The sequence below is a fragment of the Eschrichtius robustus genome, chromosome 19 (assembly GCF_028021215.1).
Source record: "Eschrichtius robustus isolate mEscRob2 chromosome 19, mEscRob2.pri, whole genome shotgun sequence".
Taxonomy (NCBI): domain Eukaryota; kingdom Metazoa; phylum Chordata; class Mammalia; order Artiodactyla; family Eschrichtiidae; genus Eschrichtius; species Eschrichtius robustus.
Genome location: NC_090842.1, coordinates 31,508,629 through 31,536,110, shown reverse-complemented (window position 1 = coordinate 31,536,110; position 27,482 = coordinate 31,508,629). Strand labels below are relative to the sequence as shown.

The following is a 27,482-nucleotide window of genomic DNA, read 5'->3' as shown; positions in this document are numbered from 1 at the left end:
TTGTAAGATTTTCCATTTTTAAAAACTGTACTGATTTATAACCTGCCTTGCTCCGAAAAAGATTCAAGGTGGGGTTTTCAATTAAGTTTATAGAAAAGCATATCCTCCAAACTTTACAGAGTCAGGAAAAAAAAGCTAAAAGCTTTTTATCATAACCTTTTAATTTTATCCTCTTGCTTGCGGGCATGCTGTTTAAGTAAAATGTTCTCATCATGCAAACGCAAAAATCTGTCTTCCAGTTCCTCACGACTGATACGTGACACTGCCTGGCGAGACTTCATTGTCCGTGTTGTTGAAGTTTCTGCAAAAATGCCAAGGTAATTAATAGGAGGATTACTTAAAATAGCCTCTAAAAACAATAACTGTTGATATTAACATAATCTCTGATGCACTCATCTCAGGTTTTTTTCTTTGTGACCTACAATTAAGACTGCTTTAGAAAATGTTATAGCATTGTTCACGCCACTGATTGGAGGTAAGAACAAAAGTCTTTGCTATTAATACTTTATATGCAATATTAAGGATTTGAGCAACAATCGTTTCCAGTCAAAAAATGTATTCAAATAACAATGTAAGACAGAACTTACATCAAATAAGAATGAAAGATGCAACTCTGATCCAATAAAGACTTTTCAATTTATATGTTGAATGTTGAAAAAACTAAATAAAAAGTCAGGGTATCTGGAAGTATTGTTTTTCAAAGGTAAGAGTTATAACAATAACAATATGATTAAGATATTTTTCTGAGCTATGGCTTATAGAAAATAAACAATAAAATCTGCAAGACCAAGCAAACAAAAACCTTCACAAATCATTTATAAGCTATCATATATTTTTAAAGAACTTTTACACCTTTTAGCAGGTGTGTATATTTTTTTTACATATGCTTAAATTTGATATTTTCCTGGGAAGCTGGTCAATTTTCAACAGTCCTCCAAAAGAAACAAGGAACAAATGGACAAAGATTAAAGCCCTATGAGGAGGTTACTGAGGGCAAGAATTGAACTTAGGGTATCAAATACTAAAAAATAGCCTTGTACACTTAAAATTATTTGTATTTTAATCCCTGATACTCCACCAAAGATCTAAAGCAAAGCTTATACATTCTTTTTACTTTTTAAAATTTTTCTTGTTTTTTATTTTTTACTTTTTTTCTAACATCTTTATTGGAGTATAATTGCTTTACAATGTTGTGTTAGTTTCTGCTGTATAACAAAGTGAATCAGCTATACGTATACATATATCCCCACATCCCCCATTCTTTTTACTTTTAACAATAAAAGCTGTATAGTCAAATTTATCTTTTTCTGTGGTAGTTCAAGGTGGCCACTTGCAGTGTTTTGATTAACAAGTGTATGAAGAAGCCTTAGTGGAATATATTTTACATCACAGCCTTCTCAATGACAAATGCTATGGCATGACAGAATGGCTGACACACTGTACACACAAACAAAAACACAGCTCTACACTCTATATTGTTCCTTAAAGCAGTCCTTTTCTTTCTCAATTTGAAAGTGCTTTTTAGCTCTGTAGCAACCACTAAGTGATAAAAGGACAAAGAAAACCTCTAACGTGTATTAATTTGATAAAACAAAGTCAATATCACTTGGCTAAACAAACCATTTTGAGATACTCTACTTGAAAGGCAAAAATTTTTAAATATGGCATTTCCTCCCATATAAAATTTAAGCCTAAAGAAACATTTTAATGGCGAATGTGATTTAAACCAGGCAATTTGGTTTGGAGGCTTGGTACTCTCTGTGTCGTTTCTACTGATGTGTGGAATTTTAAGAAGATGATTTATAACAATTCTTTATCAGAACAGAGGGGGATTTTACATTTTCTATGAGCTGTTGATAATTGATGCAGGCAGTAAAATACCATATGTTGTTCTAAATTCTCCATCTTCTTGTTTAGTCCAATCAAGACTATATAGTTACTTAAATGGCTTTGTTGGTACGAATATCAGAAATACTTTAAATTAAAAGTAAAGAAGTTACTGATCAAAGTTCATAGTGGTAATAAATAACAGCTGGCTGTACCTTGTAACCCTCCCATTCCAAAGAGATTTAGACCTGTATCTTTCACAGGCAGGTCTCCTGCAGTCTCATCAGTTGGACCAGACATTGCGTATCTGTGGAGAAAAGAAAATTCAAATAAAATCTTTCCAAGTTGTAACATTAACTATGCAATGGAATGAACCAAATAAAATGAATAAGGCACTAGAACTTTAATGGACATCTTATTGCCCACATGTGCTGCTTGAAGAAGATGAAAGCTTCTATTTTAAAAGTAATACTACATTCAATCATGGAGCCAGTGGTCCTTTCAACAGTATATTTCCTATAGTTTGCTTAGGAAATGAGGTAAGATTATCATTCTTCCTTTTCTCTTCTTCTTCTTCCTCTATCTGAAACAAAAACAAACTCCCCCAAATTTAAGAAATACCTCCTCTCCATCCTCCATCCCCTTCTCTGCTCCCCAAAGAAAGCAGGTATTTGGAAAAAACTCAAGTCAGGAACTTGATTCAAATGGTTGTTTCTATTACTTACTGGCCGGTCAAGTCACCTAATCTCGCTGAGTTTCAGCTCCTTAATTTAAAAAATGGAGAAAACAATTCCTATCTCACAGAGTTATTTTAAAGGTAAGTGAGATGGTAAATTAAAGGCATTTAGCACATTTGCCTGGGATGTTAATATCACTTGAATATTAATCTTCAGCTTGATGCGCAAAGGAGTGGGTAGTTCCAAGTTTTCTGAAAGAGGTTTCATAAATTCACCAGCTGGGTTTGCTTTTGTTGTGTCCTTTGTTGCCATGAGGCCTAGGTCCCTACCTCCTAGGAAGTCCCAGGGCTTCCTACCTCCACATACATGCTGTCTAGCTAATTCTGGCATTTTTACAGTTTCTATTCTTTACAGAGATGCATCACAGTAACTTAGTTTTATATGCGGATGTGAGTGGTCCATGCAATGTTTAGTAATGCAAAAAACTTATGACAATGAAGATGTCCTAAGGCAGAGGTTCCCAATCTCTAGCACATTGGTCCTAGAATGTAAAGTCTGAGAGAGTAGCAAGCTGATTTGTCTCGTTTACCTCTGTATTCTCAGAGGCTGGCACAGAGCTGGGTGCATAGCTGGCATTCACTAAATAGTTGTTGAATGAATGAATGAATGAACGGAGTCCTTGGGGCTTCAGGGTCTGTGGAGCCAGAGATGGTTTCCAAAATCTTGTATGCATATGTATACAGGCATCATCTTTTAGAGAGAAGGTTAATAACTTTTATTATAACTCATCAAAGATTTCAGACCAGTGCATTTTTACTGTGACATAAACAACTAATAGACATATGCCTGGGAGATCATCTACTTCTTTTGGAAACACTGCCACAGGAGAGGTCAATTTAGGAACCAAATTAGCAAGAAGTTTAAACAGAGGACACTTGTGAAAATGATAACTTTTCCATGATAGAGCTATGGTGGCTTTCATAATAACAATGATGATGATGACGGTGTTAACATTTATTGAATGCTTACTAAAACGTGCCAGGCACTCTTCTAAGTGCTCTGCTTATGTGAATTAATTAAATATCTCACAATATCCTTGTGAGGTTGTAACTCAAAACGTTTCCTACTTTACAAATGAAGAAACTGATACACAACTTAGGTAACTTGCCCAACGTCACACATCTAAGAAGTAGTTGTCTGATCCTATTTTTGACTGTCACAGCTGGGAAGCAGGGGACCAGTGTTACTGGCATCTAGAGGCCAGAGATGATCCTAACTATCCTATAACGCACAGGAACCACAAAAAAAGAATTATCTGGCCCCAGATGTTAATAGCGTCGAGGTTGAGAGACCTTGCACGGTGCTGCGATGCCTCACCAACACCGTGTCATGCGACCTCTCCTGGCTCACTGTGTGCCACTCACACTGTTCTCTAGGTTCTTCAAATCCATGGTACCCTTGTCTTGCTCAAGGCCTTTGCACTAGCTGGCTCCTCATTCTTTGGGACTCAGCTGAAACGTCACTTTTTCAGAGAGGCCTTCCCTGAGCATCCTATGTTAGAATACTCTTCCAATTACAGCGCTGTTTATTTCTTTTACAGCAATCATCTCGATCTGCAATTATCTAACTTACTGGTTCATTACTACTTCCTCTTCACTAATAGAGTGTAAGCATCTTGAGACCGGCATCAGTCCTGTTCACAGCTGGTCGGGAACAGCGCCTGGCACAGGGTGGGCGCCAACATTAATGTTTATGGAATGAATAAATGAATACTTGGCACTGAGACTAAAACAGTAAACAAAGTCTCCACCTTCATGGAGTTAAGAGGCTATGGGGTCATCACGATAAACAAATAACTGTAAAAATTAAGCAAACAATAGGTCACTCAAGAGGCTTAGGGTTTCCCAACCAACTCCTAATCCAGGGCAAATAAGCGAACTGTTTGTGTGACCTTCTACTTGAAGAAGGACCTGGAGAAGCACGGAAATTAGCCTCAACGCTCATCAGCTAGGGTTTAGGGCTGGGACAGAAAATTTCAAACCGGTGCTGGGGGTGGGGACAATGGGCGGGCTGTGATTCGGGCCTGAGGACGTGGAGGTGTCTCAAGCCTGGCTTCTCTTCACGCGAGCAGAACTCCAGGGCTTCTCCAGGCCGTAGAGCAGACCCCAGGACCCCGGCCCGTGCTGCAAATAGAGGGGCAGCAACCTGCGCCCCATCTATTCCCCGGGAGTACTCACCGCCACTCTCTCCCCGCCGCTAGCTACCGTTGCTATAGCGCCGACGGCGTGTGGGGCGGCCGGCCGAAAGGAGCACGGGAAAAACATGGCCGGCCCCGTTGCCTCCTGGGAAATGTAGTTCTCTTCGGGCCCTAGCACGCCAGCTCGCTGCGCAGGGGACTACGCTTGCCCAGCTGTCGGACCTGGGAAATTCTCTTGCTCCCAACCCCGAGGCGCATTCCGGCGTCGCCGCAGTGCATCCTGGGAGTGGTAGTTCCCGCGGCTCCGAGGGAGAATGGCGGCAGGCGGGAGCAAGACGCAGAGAGAACTACATGGAGGAGGCGGGGTGTAGGGCGAGGAATGTACGCGACTAGCAGTGGTGAAGGCTGCTATATCGGCAGCATGAAGCGGACCCCGACAGCCGAGGAACGAGAGCGCGAAGCTAAGGTATGTCGGGCTCTCCGGAGTCTGGGATCTTTCGGGCACTTGTAGCTGGGGGCTGGGAACCGGAAGGGCTTGGTTGAAAGGCAAGCGGACCCACGGTCTTAAGCCAAGGGATGACAAGGCCTTGTCAGCAAGGGAGCCAGAGACTTCGGGGGCTCTAAATTCGTGCTGCTTGGGATGCAGGCCTGGTCCTGTTGGACCAGCTCACATGAGAATCAAGACAGCATTACCTTGTCCTGCTTCTGCACCTCATTCCTTGGTTAAATTTGTAGCTACCCTTGTGCCTCAGTTTACCGGACTCTCAGATGCCTGTGATCATATCAGTTGTGCTTTCCTCTTCGGTAATGATTTCTGAGGACTGACATCGGTTTAGGTGAAATAATCTGTGCGGTCAGATGTGTGTATTTGGAACAGTTGTTTTTGTTGTGTCTTCGGCCCAGCGGATATGGATCTTTAACTACAATCCCATTTTCTACTTTTGGGGTTCACCCCGTAGCATTTGCTCTGCCATGAGATTACAATAATAATAGTCATAGAATTCTTCTTTTTTTTTTTTTTAGCATTTATTACGTGTCAGGCTTTGCGTTTTCATAATATTTATATTATTTCATATTCTTATCGCAACAGATTGCAAGATAGATATTATACAGGTGGAGTATCAAGAGTCCTGTTTTACAGATGAAGACTTGAGGCTCAGAAGAATTGAGTGTTTCCCTCATTCTGCAAATCAAGTCCTATTGATTTGTCTAAATATATTGGTAATCTGGTCACTTGTTTCCATCTTCACCACCTTGGACCAAGCTACCATTACCTCTTCAATGGACCGTTCCAGTAGTCTCCTTATTGGTCTATATTCACTCTACACCCAAACACTCCTTGCTCCCCTTCTGTCCCTCCTTCCACACAAGACTCTTCTCTACACTGTGGTGTGTGAGCTTTTCAAAATGCAAATCTAATCATGGCCCTTTCCTTCCTACATCCTCTGCCAACCACCTGTTTAAAAATATTTCATGGAATTCCCTGACAGTCCAGTGGTTAGGAGTAGGCACTTTCACTGTGGTGGCCTGGGTTCAATCCCTGGTTGGGGAATTAAGATCCGGCAAGCCTCGCAGTGCAACCAAAAAAAAAAAAAAAAAATCTATCATGGTTTTCTGTTGCTCTTAGGATAAAGAGGAAACTTCACATGCCCTACACTGTTTTGCATGGTCTAGACCCTACTTGCCTCATCCACAGCCTCAGTAGACATGACACGCTCTCTGCTCTCTGCCCATCAGCCACTTTGGCCTTCTTAGAAGTCCCTCTGTCCTGTGCTTTATGTGGTTACAGGGCCTTTACACGTGCTATTTGTTGCTCACTCTGTATCAGGCAATTATAGGACGTGAGAACCATTGGTAAATGAAATACACACTGTTTGTGCTCTCATAGAACTTAGAGTCCTACAAGTGAACTCACTTTGTCTTAGGGCAATACCTCTATGGAGTTAAAACATAAAATGTGCTCTATTATGACCCGAGTTATAACAAAGTTTCACCAGGGACCTGAAGTTTCCATGCTTGAGTCTGTATGTGATAAAGGCAGTATATAAAGATGGGTACAAAGGGGAAAGATCCTTCTGCATTAGTCTACAGCAGTTCCAAGAAACAGATGTCACACGGTGGTATTGTGTGTGATGTCTTTCTTACCTTTTGGGTTTACAATGAAAGTTATTCATTTCTTCTGTAAAGACTTATTTAGCACCTATTATTTGCCAGACACAGGGATTCTGATTTTGGCTAAGATAGAATCCCTGCACAAAGGAGCTTTTATTCTATTGAAACCCTAACTGTTGCCTGTGAGGTAGTTGTTAATGTCATTCACACTTGATGGATGTTGAAATGGAGGCTTGTAGAAGTTATACCTTGCCCAAGGCCACTTGGTTGCTCTGTGAAACGAGGTTTTCTGACTCCAAAGCTTTTTTTTCCATTTTCTGCTTGTAAAACATGTTGAAATGATACAGCAAGTTGTCTGCCTGTTTACTTTAAAAATTTCTTTGATCTTTATTTAAAATTTATTTATGAAATATTACTGGCTGGAACAAAGTATAGGAAATTAAGTTTTAAATCTTAAATATAAAACGATAAAATGTTCATTTACTCATGAATTATCTTCTCTTTTTCTAAAGGAGGTGTAATTTACGTACCGTAATGTGCATCCGTTTAGTGTACAATTTGATGAGTTTTGATGGATAAAAACACCTGTGGAACCACCACCACAGTTGATACAGAGAACATTTTAATCCCTTCTAACAGTTTCTTCTTGCTGGTTTGCAGTCAGTCTCTTCCCTCCTCTTGGTTCCCAAGCAACCACTGATAGGTTTTCTCTCACTGTAGATGAAGTAGTTTGTATTTTCTAGAACTTCATATAGGTGGAAGTATACTGTATGTATTCTTGGGCCTGTCTGCTTTCAATCAGCATAATGATTTTTGAGATTGATTCATGTTGTTGCGTGTATCAGTACCTCATTCCTTTATATTGCTGATTAATTGTCTACTGTGTGGCTCTGGCCCATTTGTTTATTCATTCACGAGTTGCTGAACATTTGGGCTGTTTCTGGTTTGGGGCTATTATGAAGAAAGCGGCTATGACCATGACCATTCATGTCTGCATTTTCATTTCTTTTGGATGAACACGCAGGAGTCCACTTGGTGCGTGCTATGGTAGTTCTGTGTTTAACCATATAGGAAACCGCTAAACAATTTTTCAAAGTGATTCTCCCATTTATATTAGTTTCCTAGGGCTGCTGGCACAGGTTCCCACACACTTGGTGTCTTAACACAACAAAAATGTATTCTCTCACTGTTCTAGAGATATGTCTGAAATCAAGGTGTCGACGGGGCCTCTGAAGGCTCTAGGGGAGAATCCTTCCTGGTCTCTTCCAGCTTCTGGTGACTCTAGGCATTCCTTGGCTTGGGCTGTATAACTTCAATCTCTGCTCTAGTCTTCCATGGCTACCTTCTCTGTGTTTCTGTGTCTTAAATCTCTGTCTCTTTTCTCTTATAAGGACACCAGTCATTGCACTGAGGACCTACCCTAAATCCAAGATGATCTTACTTTCATTATCCTCAAGGTCCTTAACTTAATTACATCTGCAAAGACCCTTTTTCCAAATAAGATCACATTGACAGGCACCGGTGGTTAAGACTTGGACTTATCTTTTTGGGGGATGCTATTCAAACCCACTACACCGTTTTACGTTTCCGTCAGCTGTCTATGAGAGTTTTGGTTGCCCCGTAGCCTCACCAGTACTTGGTATTGTCCGTCTTTTAAATTTTAGCCCTTCTAGTGGGCGTGTGGTGGTATCTCATTGTGGTTTTAATTTGCATTTCAGTGATGACTGATGAGGGTGAGTATCTCTTTGAAAAGCTTTTTTCCATGTTGTAGTATCAGTACTTTGTTCCTTTTTGTTACTGAAAAATGTACTATTCCAGTGTATGAATGTACCACATTTTGTTTAATCCATTCGCCAGTTGATGGATAGTTGGGTTGTTTCCACTATTTGACTATTATGAATAATGCTGCTATGAACGTTTGTGTTCTACTTTTTATATGTACAAATGTTTTCATTTCTCTTAGGTAGATATCTAGGAGTGGAATTGCCAGGTCATGTGGTAAATCTGTGCTTATTTAACATTAAAAAAAAACTGCTCTACTGTTTGTTATGGTCTGAATGCTTGTGTCCCCCCAAAATTCTCTTGTTGAAATTCTGACCTCCCCCAGGTGATGGTATTAGGAGGTAGGGCCTTTTGGAGGTGATTAGGTGGTTAGGAATGGAATTAGTGTCCTTATAAAAGAGGCCTGAGAGACGTCCCTCGCCCCTTCTGCCATGTGAGGGTACAACATTAAGTTGGGAGTCTACAACCAGACGAGGGTCTTCACCAGAACCCAGCCGTGCTGGCACCCAGATCTTGGACTTCCAGCCTCCAGACTGTGAGCAGTAAATTTCTGCTGTTTATAAGCCACCTAGTCTATGGTATTTTGTTACAGCAGCCTGAATGGACTAAGACATTGTTTTGCAATGTGGATGCACCATTTAATATTCATGTTTGAGGGTTCCAATTTCTTAACATCCTCAATCACTTGTTATCACTGTCTTTTTGAAAGTGGGTGTGAAGTGGTATCTCATAGTGGTTTTGCTTTTCATTTCTCTGATGTCTAATGATGCAGAGCTGCTTCTCGTGTGTTGGTTGATCAGGTATATATCTTCTTTAGTGAGGTGTCCAGATCTTTTGCTCTTTTTTTTTTTTTTGGTTGGGTTATTTGTGTTCTTAATATTAAGTGTTACGAGTTCTTTATATTTTCTAGATATAGGTCCTTTGTCAGCAATATGTATGGTGAATATTGTCTCTCATTCTTTTAGTTTACTTAATAGTCTTTTGACGAGCAGGAGTGTTTAATTTTGATATAGGTCCAATTTATCGGTATTTCTTTTTATGATTCATGCTTTTTGTGTCATATCGATGAAGTCTTTACCTATCCTAAGGTCACAAAGATTTCTTGTTTGCTCTTTTTTTTTGGCTGCATTGGGTCTTCGTTGCTGCGCTCAGGCTTTCTCTAGCTGTGGCGAGCAGGGGCTGCTCTTTGTGGCGGTGCGCGGGCTTCTCATTGCAGTGGCTTCTCTTGTTGCGGAGCACGGGCTCTAGATGCACGGACTTCAGTAGTTGCAGCACGTGGGCTCAGTAGTTGTGGCACACGGGCTTAGTTGCCCCATGGCATGTGGGATCTTCCCGGACCAGGGATCAAACCTGTGTCCCCTGTGTTGGCAGGCGGGTTCTTAACCACTGTGCCACCAGCGAAGTTCCTCTTGTTTGCTTTTTAAATTAAACTTCTTACCCCTATAATGGGTAATTGCTTTTGGTTTTCCTTTTCTCTTTGAAATAAGTTAGAATATATTTTCTTCTTGTGATTGCTTATGTCATAGACTTTTATACAGTTTCCAAGTCTGGAGGGTGAATAAAAAGGTTGGATTAAATAGTTAGCTTTTTATGATAACATTTATTTAATTTGTGTTAAAACATGAGGGTACCAAAGTATATTCATGCATTTTTAAAATGAATTTTTTTACAAAGCATGTAGTGGAATAGTCCAGATTAGTATTTGATAGGCTGAGTTAGAACCATGGCCTCTAAAATTTTTTTTGCTGTTGGACAGAGAGTTGGCACCCTGTGCCTCAGTTTCTCCAGCCAGAAAATGGAGTCAAGAATAGCTGCTTCTGTGAGTTGCTGTGAGAATCTAGTATGATTAGGTTTGGCCATTGTGCCAGGGACAGAGTAGGTATGGCTTTGATTGAGGGTTGCCCAAAGAACCCTTTGCTGACATAAGGCTGCCCCCATATTTTTTTAGATGATATAATTTATTATTTTGAAATTATTTAAAATTTATAGAAGAGCTGCAAGAGTAGAACAAAGAGCCCTCACAAACCTATCATCCAGATTCAGAACTTGCTCACATCTTGCTACATTTGCTTTATAGCTCTCTCTCTCTTTCATATAAATACATGAACTATTATTATTATTTTTTTATGAACTATTACAGAGTAAATTGGAGACATCAATCCTCTTTACCCCTAAATACTTCAGCATGTATTTCCTAAGAACAAGGATGCTCTCATATATAAACATAGCCAGTTGTCAATTTCAGAAAAAGTTAACATTGATAAAATACTCTTATTTAATCCAAAATCCATATTTAAATTTTGCTAATTGTCCTAATAATATCTTTTATAGCTTTTTTTTTTTTTTTCTGGTCCAGGTTTCAATCCAGGTTCATACGTTACCTTTAATTGTCATGTCTCTGGTCTGTTTTAATCTCCTTCAATCTGGTCTCCTTTAATCTCCTTTAAATTGGTTCCTCATCCTTTCTTAGTCTTTTATGAGATTGACATTTGTGATGAGTAAGGCACTGACCTTTGTGATGAGTACAGGCTATTTTGTTTTGTAGAATGTCCCAGTATTCTTTTTTTTTTTTTCTTTTTGCCTTGCTGTGCTGCATACGGGGATCTTAGTTTCCCGACGAGGGATTGAACCTGAGCCCCCTGCAGTGGAAGCACAGAGTCTTAACCACTGGACGGCCAGGGAAGTTCCCCTGTATTCTTATTTGTCTGATATTTCCTTATGATTAGATTCAGAGTACGCATTTTTGGCATGTATATTTTTAAGGAAACATAGGGGCCACTAGAGATCACAGGTTTACAACTTACACATTCAGCCTGCCTATGAAGGTGTTTTATTTGGCCCAAGTGAACTGTGTTTGAAAGTTTCCAAATTATTTTCCAATGTTTAAAAGTTGAGAGATTTCACGTGAAAGTCTGGATGGCTGGCTTTCTTGAAAAACTAGACTATCTGGCAACACTGGGCATGCATTTCATTAACTAGAGCTGAACAGTGGCTGCCTCTTTAGATGAGAATGTACTTTCCATTCTGCCATACTCCAGCATTGCCCATTTAGTCACAGTAGCGTGGTTTAGAGTGTGAGGCTTTAGAGGCAGATCCCGGAATAGAATCCTGCTCCATCATTTGCTTTAAGCAACTTAACTTCTCTATACCTCTGTTTCCTCATCTGTAAAACTGTGGTGCTAGTTATGATTGTGATGAGGGTGAACTGAGATACAGGTAAAAGCACCTAGAACATTGTGTCGTTGTTATCACCGTCATCTCACTGTCATCATCATTACCACCTGTCTAATCCCAGTAGATATTTAGCCTATATTCAGGCCATTCATTCTGTGAACTCATAGTATATGAGTGTCTAATCGGGCAGATTTTCTCTGCTGGGGTCACACTAACTTCTTACCCATTCGTCCCAAATGGTACTAGTGATGTACCACCCTTGGAAGAATTGAGAACATAGTCAAACTATGTTCTGTGTTCCTTGGGTCAGTTGAGGAACCCGGTTAAAAGTGCCAAGTAGGGTACTCAGCACTGGGGACACATGGGTAGATATGGCAGATTTGGTCCCATGGGACTGGCTGCCTTTCCATGGAAGATAGATAATTAAGCAAGTACCAGCAGTAGAGTGGTGCGTTTTACCATGGGAATGGGACATGGCAGCAGGGAGGATCTACTGTGGTATGGGGGTCATGGAATTCCTTCCTCAGGAAGATCTATTTAACGTGGTCTAGGGGTCATGGAATTCCTTCCTAAGATCTCTTTAAGGATGTATCCTTATGAGAGGCCCAGGACTCCTTTAGAGGTTGTTCAGAAATATTAGAACTGTTCTTTAGTTCTGGAATGAAAAGATGTGGTTGTTGAATTCCAAGCTAGTGTCAAAGGTTCTTATGCTGGCTTGGGTGAGATCATCATTTTTTAAATTATTGAGAATAGAAACAGTTTAAATTTATTACTGAGAGGGTTATATACTTAATGGGAGCATAATAATTTTGTTTGAGAAATGTACATTTTAACTTCACAGTGGAGAAAACCTGGCAGTCACTACCTCAGCCAGGTGATCAAGGTCAACATCATCAGTGGCAACAAGTCATGTTGATGACATGACCCCTTGATCTGTTTAATTAATAATAAAGTGATTAAAATGGTAAAAAAATGTATATTTTTTTTAGTGAAGGAATATATCCAGAATAGATAAGCCTGCTGTTTCAAATAAAAATCCTTTAAAAAGGCTTCCATTTTTGGTGATAATTGTCTTAATATCATTTAACAAGATAAACCTTAAGTTATAAGGTGTAATGAGTTATAAATATAATAACTCAATAAAAGGAAGTTTGTTATTTATGTATGTACCCACTGGGTTTTTTTTTTTTTTAACCTCAATTTATTTTATTTTTTGCAGTTTGGCACTTTAGTGAAGTTCTGAGAGGGTTCTTTTGGCCCCTACCTTCCTCATGGGCCATCCTGGATTATTTCACCAGTTTATCTGATGGTAATTTAGTAAACTAAATGTAGGACATTTTTGGTGGTGGACCAATGACCAGGGAACTTAAAAAATTGAAACTTCGCCTGACAAATTCTACTCTGTGTTTTTTCCCCCAAATCCATCTTTATCTTTTGCTTGATCTTTCTTCCAGAGTATGGGTCAGCCTTTAATCATCATTTAATAGTTTTGATTGCCTTCTCTAGGTAGAAGAAAGGTCAGTTTTATTTGCTCATAGTTTTGAAACCACTTTAAATACCTTCCTTGAGTAGTTAAACCATTGAGTCACAGTGAGCTCTTATTACTTTCTATTATTTCCAGGTCTTTTTCTTTCTTTTCTTGTCTTTTTTTTTTTTTTTTAATTCAACTATAATTGATTTACAAGGTTGTGATGGTTTCAGGTGTATAGAGGTCTGTTTTTTAACATTCTTAATCTTAGTGTTGGTTTTGAAAACTAAATCTTGTCATTGGAAAAAAAGTCTTAATACACTTTCAACAATCATTAGCTTCTTTGAAGATAGTGCATTGGTGTCTGATTCATCCTTCGATCTTTCCAGTGTACCTGGTAGAGGGTCTTGCACATAAAAGAAATGTATAAGTATCTTTTGAATGAAGAGTGAATGGTCGAGAGCCTCAGGAGTCTGATACATGTTACATGTGACCCTTAATAATTATCATACTGGCTCCTTGGCTGCTGATTGGATTTATTGTGGCTGAGTTTAGCAATACAGGTTTTGGCATTTAGACTGCAAGCATCAAGAAAAGTTAAAAGAAAGTTAGAGACCGTGTCTTTTTACTTTTGTTATCACCATTGTATCCCTTGTACATAACATGGTGCCAGGCACATAGTAAGTATTCCATAAATATTTATCAAATGAATGAATGGATTCCCAAGAGCATTGCCTGTTATTGGTTGTTAGGCTTTCTACCAGTGAGAGAGGGAACCAGAACCTGAAAGAAATAAGGGAAAATGGTTAAATACTTACGAATTTCAAAGTTACTTAGCATACTATAGATATAGGTATTAATTTTGAGACTCTTCAACACATGCAACTTTCAACAGTTGTTTTCTAGTATTCTCTTTCAAATTTTAAATGCTAGCTTACCTTCCAGGTTTAGTGTATTTTGTTGCGATTAGTTTATTACGGTAGATTTCTTGATTAAAGTTATTTTTAAAGTGTGACTTTCTAACGTCTTGAAGAAAAGAACTTTATAGTTGAAATGGTACTTTTGGAGCCTCAAAAAAAAGGCACAGTTTGGAGAAGGCGAATTTAGAGTTCTGCTAACCTCATTCACTTATTAACCTTTGGTTATAAACTGATTTTGGATTATCTTACAAAACTGTCTCGCTAGTTGATTTTCTAATGTAAGCTGGGAAGAACCTGGGGGAATGTTGGGTTGGGTCAGGACATGTTCAGGAGATTAAGATGTACATTGGTAGGAACTTGTCTCCAAACATTTGCCCTTGGCATTGTGTTTCTCTGCAAGACCAGCACGTGTTTGAAAGCTGAACCTTGAGCATAGGTTTGAAAGCCTATATAGGCTTGTGTTTTTGTTTATGCTACAAGCATCTGTCCTGCTGCCATGCCCATCATGTATTTGCCCTGTAGTTTTGGAAAGGACCTGCCTGTGAAGTGACGTGCCTTCCTTTATGTTAAAGAACCACCCTGTGGATAAGGGTCTAGGTTGAGACCTTTACATCTGGTAGAAACCACATAGAAAACTCAGTTTGAAGGACCAAATTATGTTGCATCTGGTCTGAGGAGGAGATTTGTTGCCAGTGCGTGAGTGTTTTCATAACTGTTTGTGATCAGAAAATTCAGAGCTCTGATTTCTGCATTAGCCCTAAGTCTGCCCTTTGTCACCTTCATTTAGCGACTGGATCATTCAAGGCTGAGCCTCAAGGGCCAGCATATCTCCAGTAATAATATAAAATGGGCTGATGTGGCAGCCTTAACTCACTCTGCTGAATTGGGCATGATTAAAGTCTCAAGGCTGCATTAATATGGATTTTCTCTTTCCATGTACAGCAGTCCTTTATCTCACTGTTTCCCAGTTTGCCATTTTTTGAAAACAGAGGTGGAAAATTTTGCTGATGATATTTTTTTTTCTGTCAGCACGAATGTTCTGCTATTCCTTTCTTTTTTTTCTTTCTTCTTCTTCTTTTTTTTTGCTTGAAAATAGCACCAGGCAAATGAATGCAGGCATTACAGTTTCCGTGGGCTCCAGCCTGTTGTCATGTCAATCTTGTTATTTAGGTAAATAGTGTGCCATTTTTCGCCGACTCAGCAGCCAATATGCTGCGAGCAATTTTTGTTTCAGTCACATGATTGGCTGGGAACACTATAAATGATACAAATAATTGGGAAATCGTAGTCATTGTTCTCGTAAAACCTGATCCTGGTGTTGGAACCAGTCAGGCAGAGGAGTTGTATATGCAGCCCCGAAAGGAAAGGATGGGTAGCCAGGGTGCCCAGCTTTTAAATTCATCAGACCCCTGCTGCTTAAATTGCCCCAGCTGTTAATGCTGGAACCATTACAGTAATGGACTCAGCAAATGAAGGGGAACGGAGACACGCACACTTTATTACCAGAGGGGCAATTTTCTTTTCATCTGTAATAGCAGCGGTGCCTCGTATTGATCAGCCCATCAAGATACTAATCCTCTGTAAAATTACTCGTTATAACTGAAAATGTGTTAATCCAAATCAGTCTGTGTCCCGACTGCCTACTTACTATTGAATACAGACTATCAGATGGTTTATTTTTCATGATTTAAAGCCTCTGCCCTGGAAATGGTGGGCGTTTCCCTGCAACACCAAGTGCTTAATCTTAGCTCTAGCCCAGGGTTGTCTTTTTGTTTTAAACAGAACATCACCCACTTAATTAAGGAGTGAGTGTCTGTCTTGCTGTCTGAGTTATGCTGGTGTTTTACATTCTTCTGGATTTATTAAGCATCTTGTTTTACATTCCGTCTGTGGTTTGTGCTGTAAATAAAAATAGGCCCATCTTGCACACATTAGAAATTTGCAGGTAGCAAAATGTCAATAAGTAACAGGGATGGAAGCTTCTTTGATTTACACTTCAGGCACCAGGTTGTGCTTTGTCGATTGAACCCATAGGCAGGATGCATCCTGGTGTCTGCTGTGTAGCAGATGTGTTTTTGCATCGTTATCTGAGAAAGTTTATGGTTATTTCTGCCTCCTTGGTTCAGTAGATTGCCTTTTAGACAATGAGGCATAGCTACTCCGGGCCCCCCCCCCCCCCCATTGTGTTTTGTGAGACATGGCTATAGCTAGATATTATTTTAAGAAGACCTGTTATAACTGAGTTCTGTCTTCCTTGATATTCAGAATTTTAGGAGTTACTACTTAAAACTTTCATTTTTTTATTCATTATAGTCTTCATGTACATATATATTTATTTGTACACAGACTCTGATGCCCTCTTGGCTGTATTTTTATTTTCTCGAATATATTGTCATTGCTCAAAGCATTTGTGTGGCATTCTTCATAGAGTTCATTCAGAAATTCTTAATGAGGACTTTCTTTGCCAGGAATTGTGTTAGGGGCTGGAGATTCAAGGATGAAAAAGAGACAGTCTTTGCCATTGAGGACCTTAGCTCAGTTGGAAGATAGGCATGTGAACAAATAATTACAATAATGTCGTATTGTAAATGTTAAAATCCACTTGTGAATGTAGTTCCTGGGAGCAGATATGAGTTATGGGCACAATAGCAAAATCAGCTAATCGATTTTTCTTGCTATGTTACCAAAAGCAGAATTAAACAATTTAATCACACTTTAAGACTTGCATCTGAATGATTCCCAGCTGTTTGAAAGAAATCTCATCTTTCAGGAGACTTGTTTACTGCCCTCTGGGGACAGTCAAAAGAAGGCTTTCCAAAAATGTTATGCTCAGTGACCGCATCTTTGGCTATGTGTTGAGTTTCCCATGGAGACGACTTTAAAGGGGATAGTGCTTATTTGATTGCTTATGTTCTGGCATTATATTATAAGTCAGTCTTGTTGCTTTAGAGTATAGTTTATCAAGAGAGACAGTAACCTGTCCTGGTTAAGAGCATGGATTTTGGCCAGCCTGCCTTGTTTTTCCCCTAGCTTTCCTTATTAGCTGAGCAATCTTGGGCAAGTCACCTAATCTTCTTGAGCCTCAATCTTCATCTGTAAAATGGGGATAATAATAGTTGTGAGCATTAAATGGTTTAATATATGTAAAGCATTTAGAATAGTGATGGGCATATATAAGTGCTATGTATATAAGCATTAGCTATTATTACCGTGAATGTGACTGTAGGTAATGAAATTATTTTCCACATGTGGCTTATGAAAGGCAACTTTGTAAATGTGTGACCACAATATGTGTGGCATATAAGATGATGAAGCATTTCTTATTTAGAATACTATTTTCTTCCTGATTACATAATTTGTTATTTTAGAAAAATTTAAAAATATGGGAAAATACCAAGCGGGGAAAAAAAAGTCTCCTATAATCCTTTAGAGATAACCACTGTGTTACTTACTGTATTAGTATATTTCTTAGAATATTATTATTATGCCTATTATATATACAATATGAGCAGTATGATCCTAATTTTATCTAAAATATATTTATGATACATATTTATACAAGAGATATTTTAAACAAAAATTGGAATCATAATGTGTATATTTTGTACTCTGGTCTTTTTCACTTACCAGTATCCAGTATATTGTGAATATTTTTCCATGTCATTACAATTATAGTATAGTATTTCATCATATGGATTTTCTTTCTGCTATTATAAATTATCCTTCAGTGACCATTCTTGCACATAAATCTCTGCGCAAATCTCTGGTATTTTCTGTAGGGTAAATTAAAGGAAGGTGAATTGTCGGGTTAACATTTGTAAAGATTTTTGGCTTGTATTGTCAGATTGCCACCCAGAGGGGTGATGCCAGTTTCCACTCTAACAAGCAGTGCATGAGAATGCATGTTTGGTACATCCTCTCCAACACTGGGAACTGTCATAAGATAAAAATATTTGCCAATTTGGGAGGGATGAGTAGGAGCTCATTGTAGAACTAATTTGTATTTTCTTAATTACTAAGTACTGTATGGTTGAATTTACTCCTATTGTGTTTATTGGCCAGATATAGTTCTTTTGTGATTTGTTTATTTATATAGCCTTCATTCATTTTGCTAATGTATGTCTTTTCTTATTGATTTGTAAGAACACTTTATAGATTAGGGATATTATCATTTGTTACTCATGTGCTGGAAGTATTTTTCCTCGTTTGTTTATTGCCTGCCTTTTACTTTCGTATTTTTGTTATTCAGATTAACGGTCACTTATACGTCCTTCTAATAATTTTACATTTTAATTTTTTTCATATAATTCTTGTAATGCATCTAGAATTTAGTTGGTGTATGATATGGGATAGATGTCTAATTCCTCCTAAATGATTAACCAGTTATCCCCACTGCATTTATTGACTAGATTGAATGCCAAAATACTCAGATCTGCTTTTTATTCTGTTTCCTTTGTTTTGTCCATTATTCTGACACACCATTTTAATTACCAGAGTTTTATGATACCTTTCAGTATCTGGCAATGCAAGGCCCCCATGATTATTCCTTGTTTTGGAAGTTCCTTGACTCTTGCACTGAGAAGGCAACTTAAATTTTTTTACAGAGAAAGTTAAAAATCACTTTTTCAAGGTGTCCTGTATATTCCACCAACCCTTTGGTATTTTAATTGTTATTGCATTAAATTTAGAGTGTAATTTGGAAAGAACTGAAATACTTATGGTAAATAAATTTTCTTATTTAACAGTGTTATCTGTCTTTACATTTATTTAGGCTTTCTGTTATGATCCTCAGAAAGTTTTGTAATTTTATTCAAGTAGGTACTATTTATTACCTTCTGGGTTTATTCCTGGGTATTTTACATATTGGAGTACTATTTTTGGTTACTACTGCAAATGAGATATTTTTAAATTATATTTTTTAAGTGGTACTTGAGAAAGCTTTTCTTGTATGCTATTTTTATAATTGGCCACAATATGGAATGCATCCTTATCATTCTAACTTTTTTTTTTTTTTTGGTTGATTTTCTTGGGTTTTCTAGGTGTATAGTAGGTAGATAATTTAATCATTTGCAAATATAACTTGGTCTCCCCCCTTTCAGTAATTATACTCTCCTCTCCTTTTTTTCTCTTGTGTTATTTCGTTGTCTGGAACCTCTAGTGGCTATAGCAGATAGTCATGCCTTTAATAGTGATGCTTTGGGATTCTAGTATTAAGCATAATGATAGTTGTTGGCAATAATCTTTGATTTTTAGTTTATTTATTTTCCCCCCTAAGGACTGAGGTTGAATTTTTATTGAATATTTTTTTGACATCTATTTAGATGGTAATGTCTTTACTTCTTCTACGGATAAGATATAATCTCTTAATATTGTTTCTAATATTGGTTCCTTGTGATAAATCCTACTTGGTCACATTATATTGGCCTTTTAGCATACTACTGAATTCAACCTTTTTGTATTTCAATTAGGAAAGTAAGATGGGTCTGTAGCAGTGATTACCAAGGAAGCTGGAAGGTGGTAACCCTAGGGGGAATATCATAATCTTCAGTGAGGCATATTTAATATACATGTTAAGGTCATTATTCATACTAGAGTTAGTGAAACTTAATAAAGCTCTTTTGGCTAATGTAGAGGGAGGTAAAATGGGTAAAAATATTGAGAAATATTCCTTTTTGTGGTTTGTTTTGTTAAGTTTTGATGCATAGTTAAGCCTGTCATAAAATGAATTGCACCATTTTCCTCCTGTGCTTTAGAGCTATTTACAGAACACCAGCATTATTTGTCCCTGGAAGTTTGAACTAAATTAACTTGTAAAACTCATCATGTGATGTTGGGGAAGATAATTTTTGGATAACTTTTTCAATATCTTTTCTAGTTAATGGCCTATTTAGTTTTCTTTTTGAGTAAATTTTGGTCATTATGTTTTCTCAGAAATTGAGGTTTCAGATTTATTGGCATGGTATTCAACATAACATTCTCTGGTTTACTAAGATAGAGTTGAGCATAGTTTCATAGTTTAAAAATTCCATATTCATTTTATATCTCCTTTTTAATTATAACTTTCTGTACACATATATTCTCTTCAAAAATTGATTATATTTGTTTTAAAACTAGCTCTTGAATTTGTTAATGCTAATTCATTTATCTCTGCTTCTTTTGTGTTTCCTTATGCTTTTCTCAAACTTTTTGTTTTTATTTTACTAAATTCTTGAGAGGAATATTTAGTTCATTTATTTTCATTCTTTTTTAATATGGAAAGCACTTCAGAATCTTAAAAATAACTTTCTGTGTTTTTATAGCAATTTATGCATGTTTTTTAGCACTTATCATTCACTATTGTACTGATTTTTTGTTAATCTCTTTCTCTCCTTAGTTTTACAGACTACATTGTATTTACCTTTGTACTGTAGTGCATGTAAAGTCTTGAACACAACACTCCCTAAATAACATTTCTTGAATGAATATCAGCCTCTCCCATTCTCTCCTTCCCCCCGCCACAGGAATTAACCAAGTCCCAAACTTTTCATTGTGTTGTGCAGACTTCAGTAGCTCTTTACATGAGGTAGTAGCTGCTAAAGTGGAAGGAGCACTTCACTGGTAGTTAGGAGGCTAAACTTCTGGTCTTAACATGTCACTTACTAGACATGCATTACCTGGTATGAGTCCCTCAATCTCTGTGATGTTTCCTCATCTTTAAAATGGGGATGATCATCCTCTCCCCTCTCTGCTTCATCTGAGTTGTTGTCAAACAATAATGAATGTAAAAGAACTTTGAACATGAAAAAAGTTATATAGATGTAAATATGATTTAAAATAAAAGGCTTTTAGTATTCTTGTCTTATCCACCACTCTACCAGCCCCACTTCCCAACAGAGAAATTATCAATATTTTTGGAGCAGAAACTCTTAAAAAATATGTGTGTGCATTATATATATTGTATAAAATATATATAGTGTCCTCTGAAGTATCTACCACAGAACTTTGTTGGCAAATATAGAGTAAATATTTGTTGATTGAATGTTTTCTGAGGCTCACTTTTCAACTGCTCATTACCGAGTGATCCTTAAGTTTGCGAAGACCAAGGAGCCCTGTACCCAACCATGGAATTTCTAGTTTACTATGAAACAGAAAGCTTCTAGTTTATTGGAGTGACCTAGACAGTTGAATCAACACACAGTTAGTGAAATGGATGTGCATTGTTTGAGGACATAAACTTTTTGTACAGTCCTATTTCCTCTGCAGAAGAAAGCTACAGACATACTTTCTTCCCAAACTATAGACTAAAAAGCTAGTGTAATCTACATAAATTGATAACAAATTATAAAGTTGATAAAAATTCTTCTCCATTTTCATAAGTCTGAGAGCAGTTGTTTTAAAAAAATTCTTATTTGACGGAAAAATAAATGTATGATTATTTCTTCCCTTTCAGTTACTGTTACATTACAATTTCATTGCTTCCCTTGCACTGAGATTTATTTTAACTTATTTTGTTTATTGCTATGGAGGGGTGATATTGTGTCACCGTCTCTTTTACTTAAGACTTTATCATTGTAAATCAACTTATACTTCAATTAAAAAAAAGTGAAGTAAGTCAGACAGAGAAAGACAAATATCATATGATATCACTTATATGTGGAATCTAAAAAAAAATGATACAAATGAACTTCGTTACAAAAGAGAAATAGACTCACAGACATAGAAACCAAATTTATGGTTACCAAAGGGGAAAGAGGGGGAAGGGAGGGATAAATTATATAGGTAAATTTTACCTATATATAAAATAGATAAACAACAAGGACCTACTATATAGCACAGGGAACTATATTCCATATCTTATAATAACCTATAATGGAAAAGAATCTGAAAAAGAATATATATTACATATATATATGTAACTGAATCACATCGCTGTACACCTGAAACATTGTAAATCAACTATACCTCAATAAAAAAAATAGTCTTTACATGTTCTTTGAGGAAATGAACGCCAGCTGATAAGTCAGTCTTAGATGAACAGGTTGCTTTTAAATTGCTAAATGCCATCCAAATACAGAGTGGTAGTATTTTTCTGTGTAATTGTTAAATATTTTCTTTAAAAATAGCACTCACTGAAGGGTTTCATGAACCATTGAAATTTTAGTATCGTGGCTTCTAGTGGAGCATGTGAGCATATAGTACTCCTCCTATGCGCTCCACTCCCCCCCTTTTTTTAACAGTTCATTGCAGCTGGATAAAGTTCATATAACTTTAAAAACACAGATACCCTTTAGGCTACTTTTAAAGATTCCTGTGAGACTTTATATGTCAAATAATTGATGGCAAATTCTGTTTGGTTGTTTTTAAGCTCAAACTCTGAGGATTTACAAAAAAAGTTTCATGTCGGAGAACTAAAAACTAATGTGATGATGATATATTAGATCCGCCATGCCTGAGGAATTGTCTCAAGTTCCCCCTCTTTCATGATGCTTTTGAGGATTAGTCTCTTCATCTCTTCCTTTCCTGACCTTATTTCCTATGTCAAAATGTATGGTAACAACAGTAAGTATGCCTGTGGTACACTTGCTGGTGTGTGGTACACTTGCTGGTGTATGGTACCCGACATCTTGGCATTTGGTCATATTAAATTTGGCATTTTATTATTAATTGTATCTATTAGTGTTTTATGTAATTATCTTTTTCCTAGGGAGATCATAAGCTCCCTCTGGCCAAGAACCATGGTATAAATTTGTTTTATGTATCTCACAAGGTACTAAAGATAGTTGGCATTCAACATTTCTGGTCAAATGGAAGCATGTATGGACTGAAAGGTGAAGTTGTTTGTTTTTTTAACTTTACAGAGCATTTATTTATTTTCACCTCTCGATTTGTTCTCTATCAACAATAGAAAATATTTTGTTTAGAAACGTTTTGTGTAAAACCATATGACAGAATAGATCTCAGGGAATTGTATTTGTGGACTGTAGGAAAATCTTAGAGTTTGGTGGCCCTTTACCTGTCACTGTGTTTTTTTAAAAGAGTTAAATCCGAACCACCTATGTGTCCCGATTCATTTTGCCATTTCATCTACTGCTCTTCGTCCTGTTTTTATTTAAGACTATAAAGTTACTTCAGTGTAAGTGCTGCTGTCACCTTTGCCCTTAGCTAATCAAATAGTTTACCGTGAGGGAAACATTTATCTCCCACTTTCATTATTATTATTTTTTCAGCTGTAAAGATATATATTTTATGTCTGCAGAAAGCTGTAACAGTGAAACGAGGTATTGATCTGCTGTATTTAGCAATTTCCTTCCACCTTGCCATCAATAGCATGTCAGCATCTGTCTGTACCGTGGTTGACCTCACAAATGGCTCTTTATGTTCCCGTTGGATTCAAATGATATAGTATGCTGAAAACTAAATCAATGAATGATTATAAAGTTTTTAGTACTGTTTCATGACCCAGAGGCAACTGGTACCCTTTGCAGATGATAGTTCAGTGTACAATGAATATGGTCAAGTGTGTGTGTCCGGCTGTTGTTCAGCCGAAAGGAGGAAAGCAGGGCACCCGCTTGGGTTAACTCATCTTCTCAACCAAGGATCTCACAGCACTTAGGCTCTTGAGTGAAGCATCTCGCCTTACAGAATCAGACAGAGAGAAAGCAGTCCCTCCATTTAGTTTAATATTCCCTCCCCTCCCGCCTGCATGTAACAGTGTTTCTAAAATTATTTGAGCTTTAAGCATATAGGTTTTTGCTTTCATTTATAAAAGAAAGATAAAATAAAATGGTGTGTCACTATATCACTGAGGACCTAACAAAAAAGGCACATAGTAAGAGGAGGGAGAGTAACCTTGGTCTAGGTCTAATGGGACTCTCATCGGCTGCAATCGGCACCTGGAACAAATACCAGGATACTGCTGTCGAAGCCACATTCTTCGGCCTTCATCCTACTTCTGGGAGGTGCGCTCACCTTCACTGATCTGTGGAACTTTGAAATAGTAGGAGTCACTAATTTGACTGCTTGTGAATGTTGCTGAATCCAGCAACATTTAAAAAAAAAATTTTTTTTATTGAAGTATAGTTGGTTTACAATGTTGTGTTAATTTCTGCTGTGTAGCAAAGTGACTCAGTTATACACATATATATATTCTTTTTTAATATTCTTTTCCATTATGGTTTATCCCAGGACATTGAGTATAGTTCCCTGTGCTATACAGTGGGACCTTGTTCAATGTTTTTTTTGAATCTTGCTGAATCTTATTGTATATATGAAAGAACCTTTTAGATATTGAAATTTGGGATATGTGGAAAGGTGGGGGAGGATGATAGGGAGTGAATGGAGAAAGCGGTACAGAGCAGTTGTCACCCTGATCTTTTGGGGATATGAATCAAATGTATTTCTTTCCAAGAAAATGCCATCTTGACGTATTCTTTTGTTCATCAACCCAGTAGAAAGTTTGACAAAGGGTCTTGAGGAATTCATTTATTCATGCATTCCTTAGACATTTATTGAGTATCTACTATGTCCTGGGCTAGAGAGATTGGATATGAGGGCGAGTCCTTCTTGAACGTTCGTGAAAGACTGTCATGCTCAGCTTTATTAAACCCAGAATGTGTGTGCCTGCCTTACCCCTACCAACTGCCATTACTCTGCCCTCCCCGCATAAGATATTTGAAGGGGGGAAATAAATGATGGACCACAGGTCGATATCCCATGTGTCATCTGCATGAAAGTGGGGACCCCTTCATTCAACATCACAGAGCAGGAAAGCCTGAGGAGGGAATTTAGCATAGCCCTCTGAATCTGGGGTTGACAATGACAGATTCAGGTATCACACCCTCTTTTTCCTATAGTATTGACTTTGCTGATATTGTAATAATTCGAGCATTGGACTTATCCATGTAAAGTTTTTCTTGGGATCTGCTCAAGGATCTGCCTCTCCTGAATTCTTAGTTTACCTTTGTTACTCATTGTGAATCTGTGACTGGTTAAGCTGCTGATCTGTTTTTGAAGCCATTTAAATTTTGGTTCTTTATTATCCCTTAAGAATATGAGTGCCATTAGTTAACTCTGTAGAACCTAAAGGAGTATTTCCTTTAATGTGTCCTGTATCAGTTCACATTAAAGTTGGAGATTTGCAACCCAGGTCTAAAATAAAAGGATATGGGGAAAGAAGTTCCTGTCTCTGAATTTAGTCTTTGTGATTTTGTGTACCATACATGCCTGAGTACAACGTAAGGGATTTTCCCCCTAAAATTATCCCTCAGGAAATAAAAGCCATCTCATATCCAAATTCTTATCAGGTCTCTTGTATTGCAGAATGCTCACTTGGTTGCTTTATTTTGAACAACAATAGGTAATTGTGGCTTGAAATATTTTTCTCAATCAGAGCTATATACAATAATTAAAGTTTATACACCATGCTTTCTGGTTTTGCCTGAGAGTGGAAGGTTGGTACATGCTCATATATTACTTAAAATAACTTATGTTTGGTTATCTGCAGCTCTGTATTAGAGACTAGGTATGTTCTTGTTGCTATAGAGCAAAGGGCAATTAGTTGACCTCTGTCTGTACAAGCTTTAATATCGGGGTGTCTTTGTAAGCTTTGTTCTTTAGAGTTGATAGGTTATCTCCTCTCCCCAGGCTTCATTAAGGAAGGGTGGGTGATAGTGATCAGGGCTTAAAGACTGACTTTAGTGCTGCAGTTGGTGTAGACCAACACCTTCATAGCAGGTTCATTTTCAAGTTCACACCTCTAAGGCTGTCTCTGATGAGGGCCACTTATAGCTCTATTTGTGGATAGAAATCCTATTGTTGGTGAAAAGGGTATAAGAAGACCTGTTTAACTTAATTCTTGATCCTAGCCAGTCACTTTTAGTGACAGTCCTATGGCTGCTGAATAAGATGAGACATTTCTTTTTACTCAATAAAGATAAAGGAGAAATCTCTTTGTTAATATGTGTTAACACACACATCTGAGTGGGGTCACATAATTCCACTGTATAAAAAAGCAATAAGATCTCAAACTTAGAATTGTAGAAGGATGTATTTGTGTTGTGTGCTAAACTCGGAATCATTTGTGAACTATATTCTTGGAACAAACTCAAAAAATTATAAAATGTTTTGATAAGTTAATGTGTACTTAAAATTATGTTGCTTTCATTAAATAAAATTCTCTCTCTATACAGTTACATTCTTATGCTCTCATAGTAATGTGATATTAAGCTGAAATAGTTCCTTTTTAAGATTATTTTCTTTTGTAGACAGTTAGGAACTTAACTAGAAAACTGGCACCTGGGTTCTTCTGTGCCATTTTGAATGATATACTTTATTAGAAACTACCTAAAGAAGAATAAATTAATTTTTCATTTTCTTTCCTTTTTATAGGCTCTGAGAGTGTGTATGTGTCTGAGACTACATTGATGTCTAAAAGCCTAGCATGCTTAAAACCATGGCTGGAGAGTTATGCTTAACTGTATACTTTACATGCATTTGTGATTTGAAATAGGGAAAAAAAGTCAAATCGGAGACAGCTTGAATGGCATACTGTCAGTTTGGAGCTTCATGAATTGGCAGTGGTCTCATTTAGGACCTTCAGATGTGTCTCTGCCTGGACAGAATGAGACCGTTTTGCATGTTCCGGAGGAGACAGTCACTCCTTGCTGCTTCACAACAGGCAGTGGTGCATGACAGTTGCCCTTCATTGCTGGCTTCTTGGAGCTTAACCTCTGACCCTCCACTTAGTCGCTGTGCAGCGGTTGGAGCAGGTTGGAGATGTTGGTGAATGACGGGCATTGGCCTGCAACGTGCTTGTCATTATTTGACTGTCAAAAGGAGCCTGCCATTGGTTTCCATCAAGGTTTGAAACCTCTGTGCAGCAGTCCATTTTACTTAACTTCCAAGGCTGTCAGCAGCATGATCAAATGTGCATAAAAAATCAGAGTGCTGAATATATCTTCAATCAGAAGATCGGAAGTTTTTCCCTCTTCTTTTCTCTCTCTCTCTTCCTCTTTTCAGTTTTCTTTTGGTTAAATATATTCAGATGACTTTCACAGGGCCAAGAGGTTGAATCTGTTGGCCACCGTAAAAAAAGTGAACTGTTGTCTCCGGTGGTCTGAGTTTCATATAATAGCACAATGTGAATCTGAGCAACTCTGCCAGTTAAACTCTCAGACTTGTCTTGCATATTCTATCAGCTTTCGGCCATTGGTTTAAGGGAGTGGATGCTAGCCCAGTGGTACCTGGGGTTAGCTGACAGGATGAAACGTTTACGTGTTTATGTAATTTTGGGTCAGTTGGTATGATTTGTAAAGCAGGAATTGAAATTTAAAATAAATAATGAAGGG

General features: G+C 37.7%; 2 protein-coding genes across 4 annotated transcripts in view; one reads left to right on the top strand and one right to left on the bottom strand.

Annotated features, from left to right (window-relative positions):
* RPGRIP1L (RPGRIP1 like) overlaps positions 1-4,814 on the bottom strand; it is a 97,741-nt gene extending 92,927 nt beyond the window's left edge. Inside the window, exons 1-4 of one of the 3 annotated variants that reach the window (XM_068528711.1) lie at positions 4,742-4,796; positions 3,094-3,254; positions 2,043-2,134; positions 157-301 (exon numbers count right to left, since the gene is read on the bottom strand). In XM_068528711.1, coding sequence (XP_068384812.1) covers positions 157-301; positions 2,043-2,134; positions 3,094-3,140 — 284 coding nt within the window. In that variant the 5' untranslated portion in view covers positions 3,141-3,254; positions 4,742-4,796. Of the gene's footprint in view, positions 1-156; positions 302-2,042; positions 2,135-3,093; positions 3,255-4,741 lie in introns of all 3 variants that reach the window. The other 2 variants (XM_068528712.1, XM_068528713.1) reach the window with 2 other exon arrangements.
* A 185-nt stretch (positions 4,815-4,999) lies between these two features.
* FTO (FTO alpha-ketoglutarate dependent dioxygenase) overlaps positions 5,000-27,482 on the top strand; it is a 371,459-nt gene continuing 348,976 nt past the window's right edge. The window contains exon 1 of the mRNA XM_068528237.1: positions 5,000-5,167. Within this exon, the coding sequence (XP_068384338.1) occupies positions 5,081-5,167 (87 nt within the window). The 5' untranslated portion in view covers positions 5,000-5,080. The remainder of the gene's footprint in view (positions 5,168-27,482) is intronic.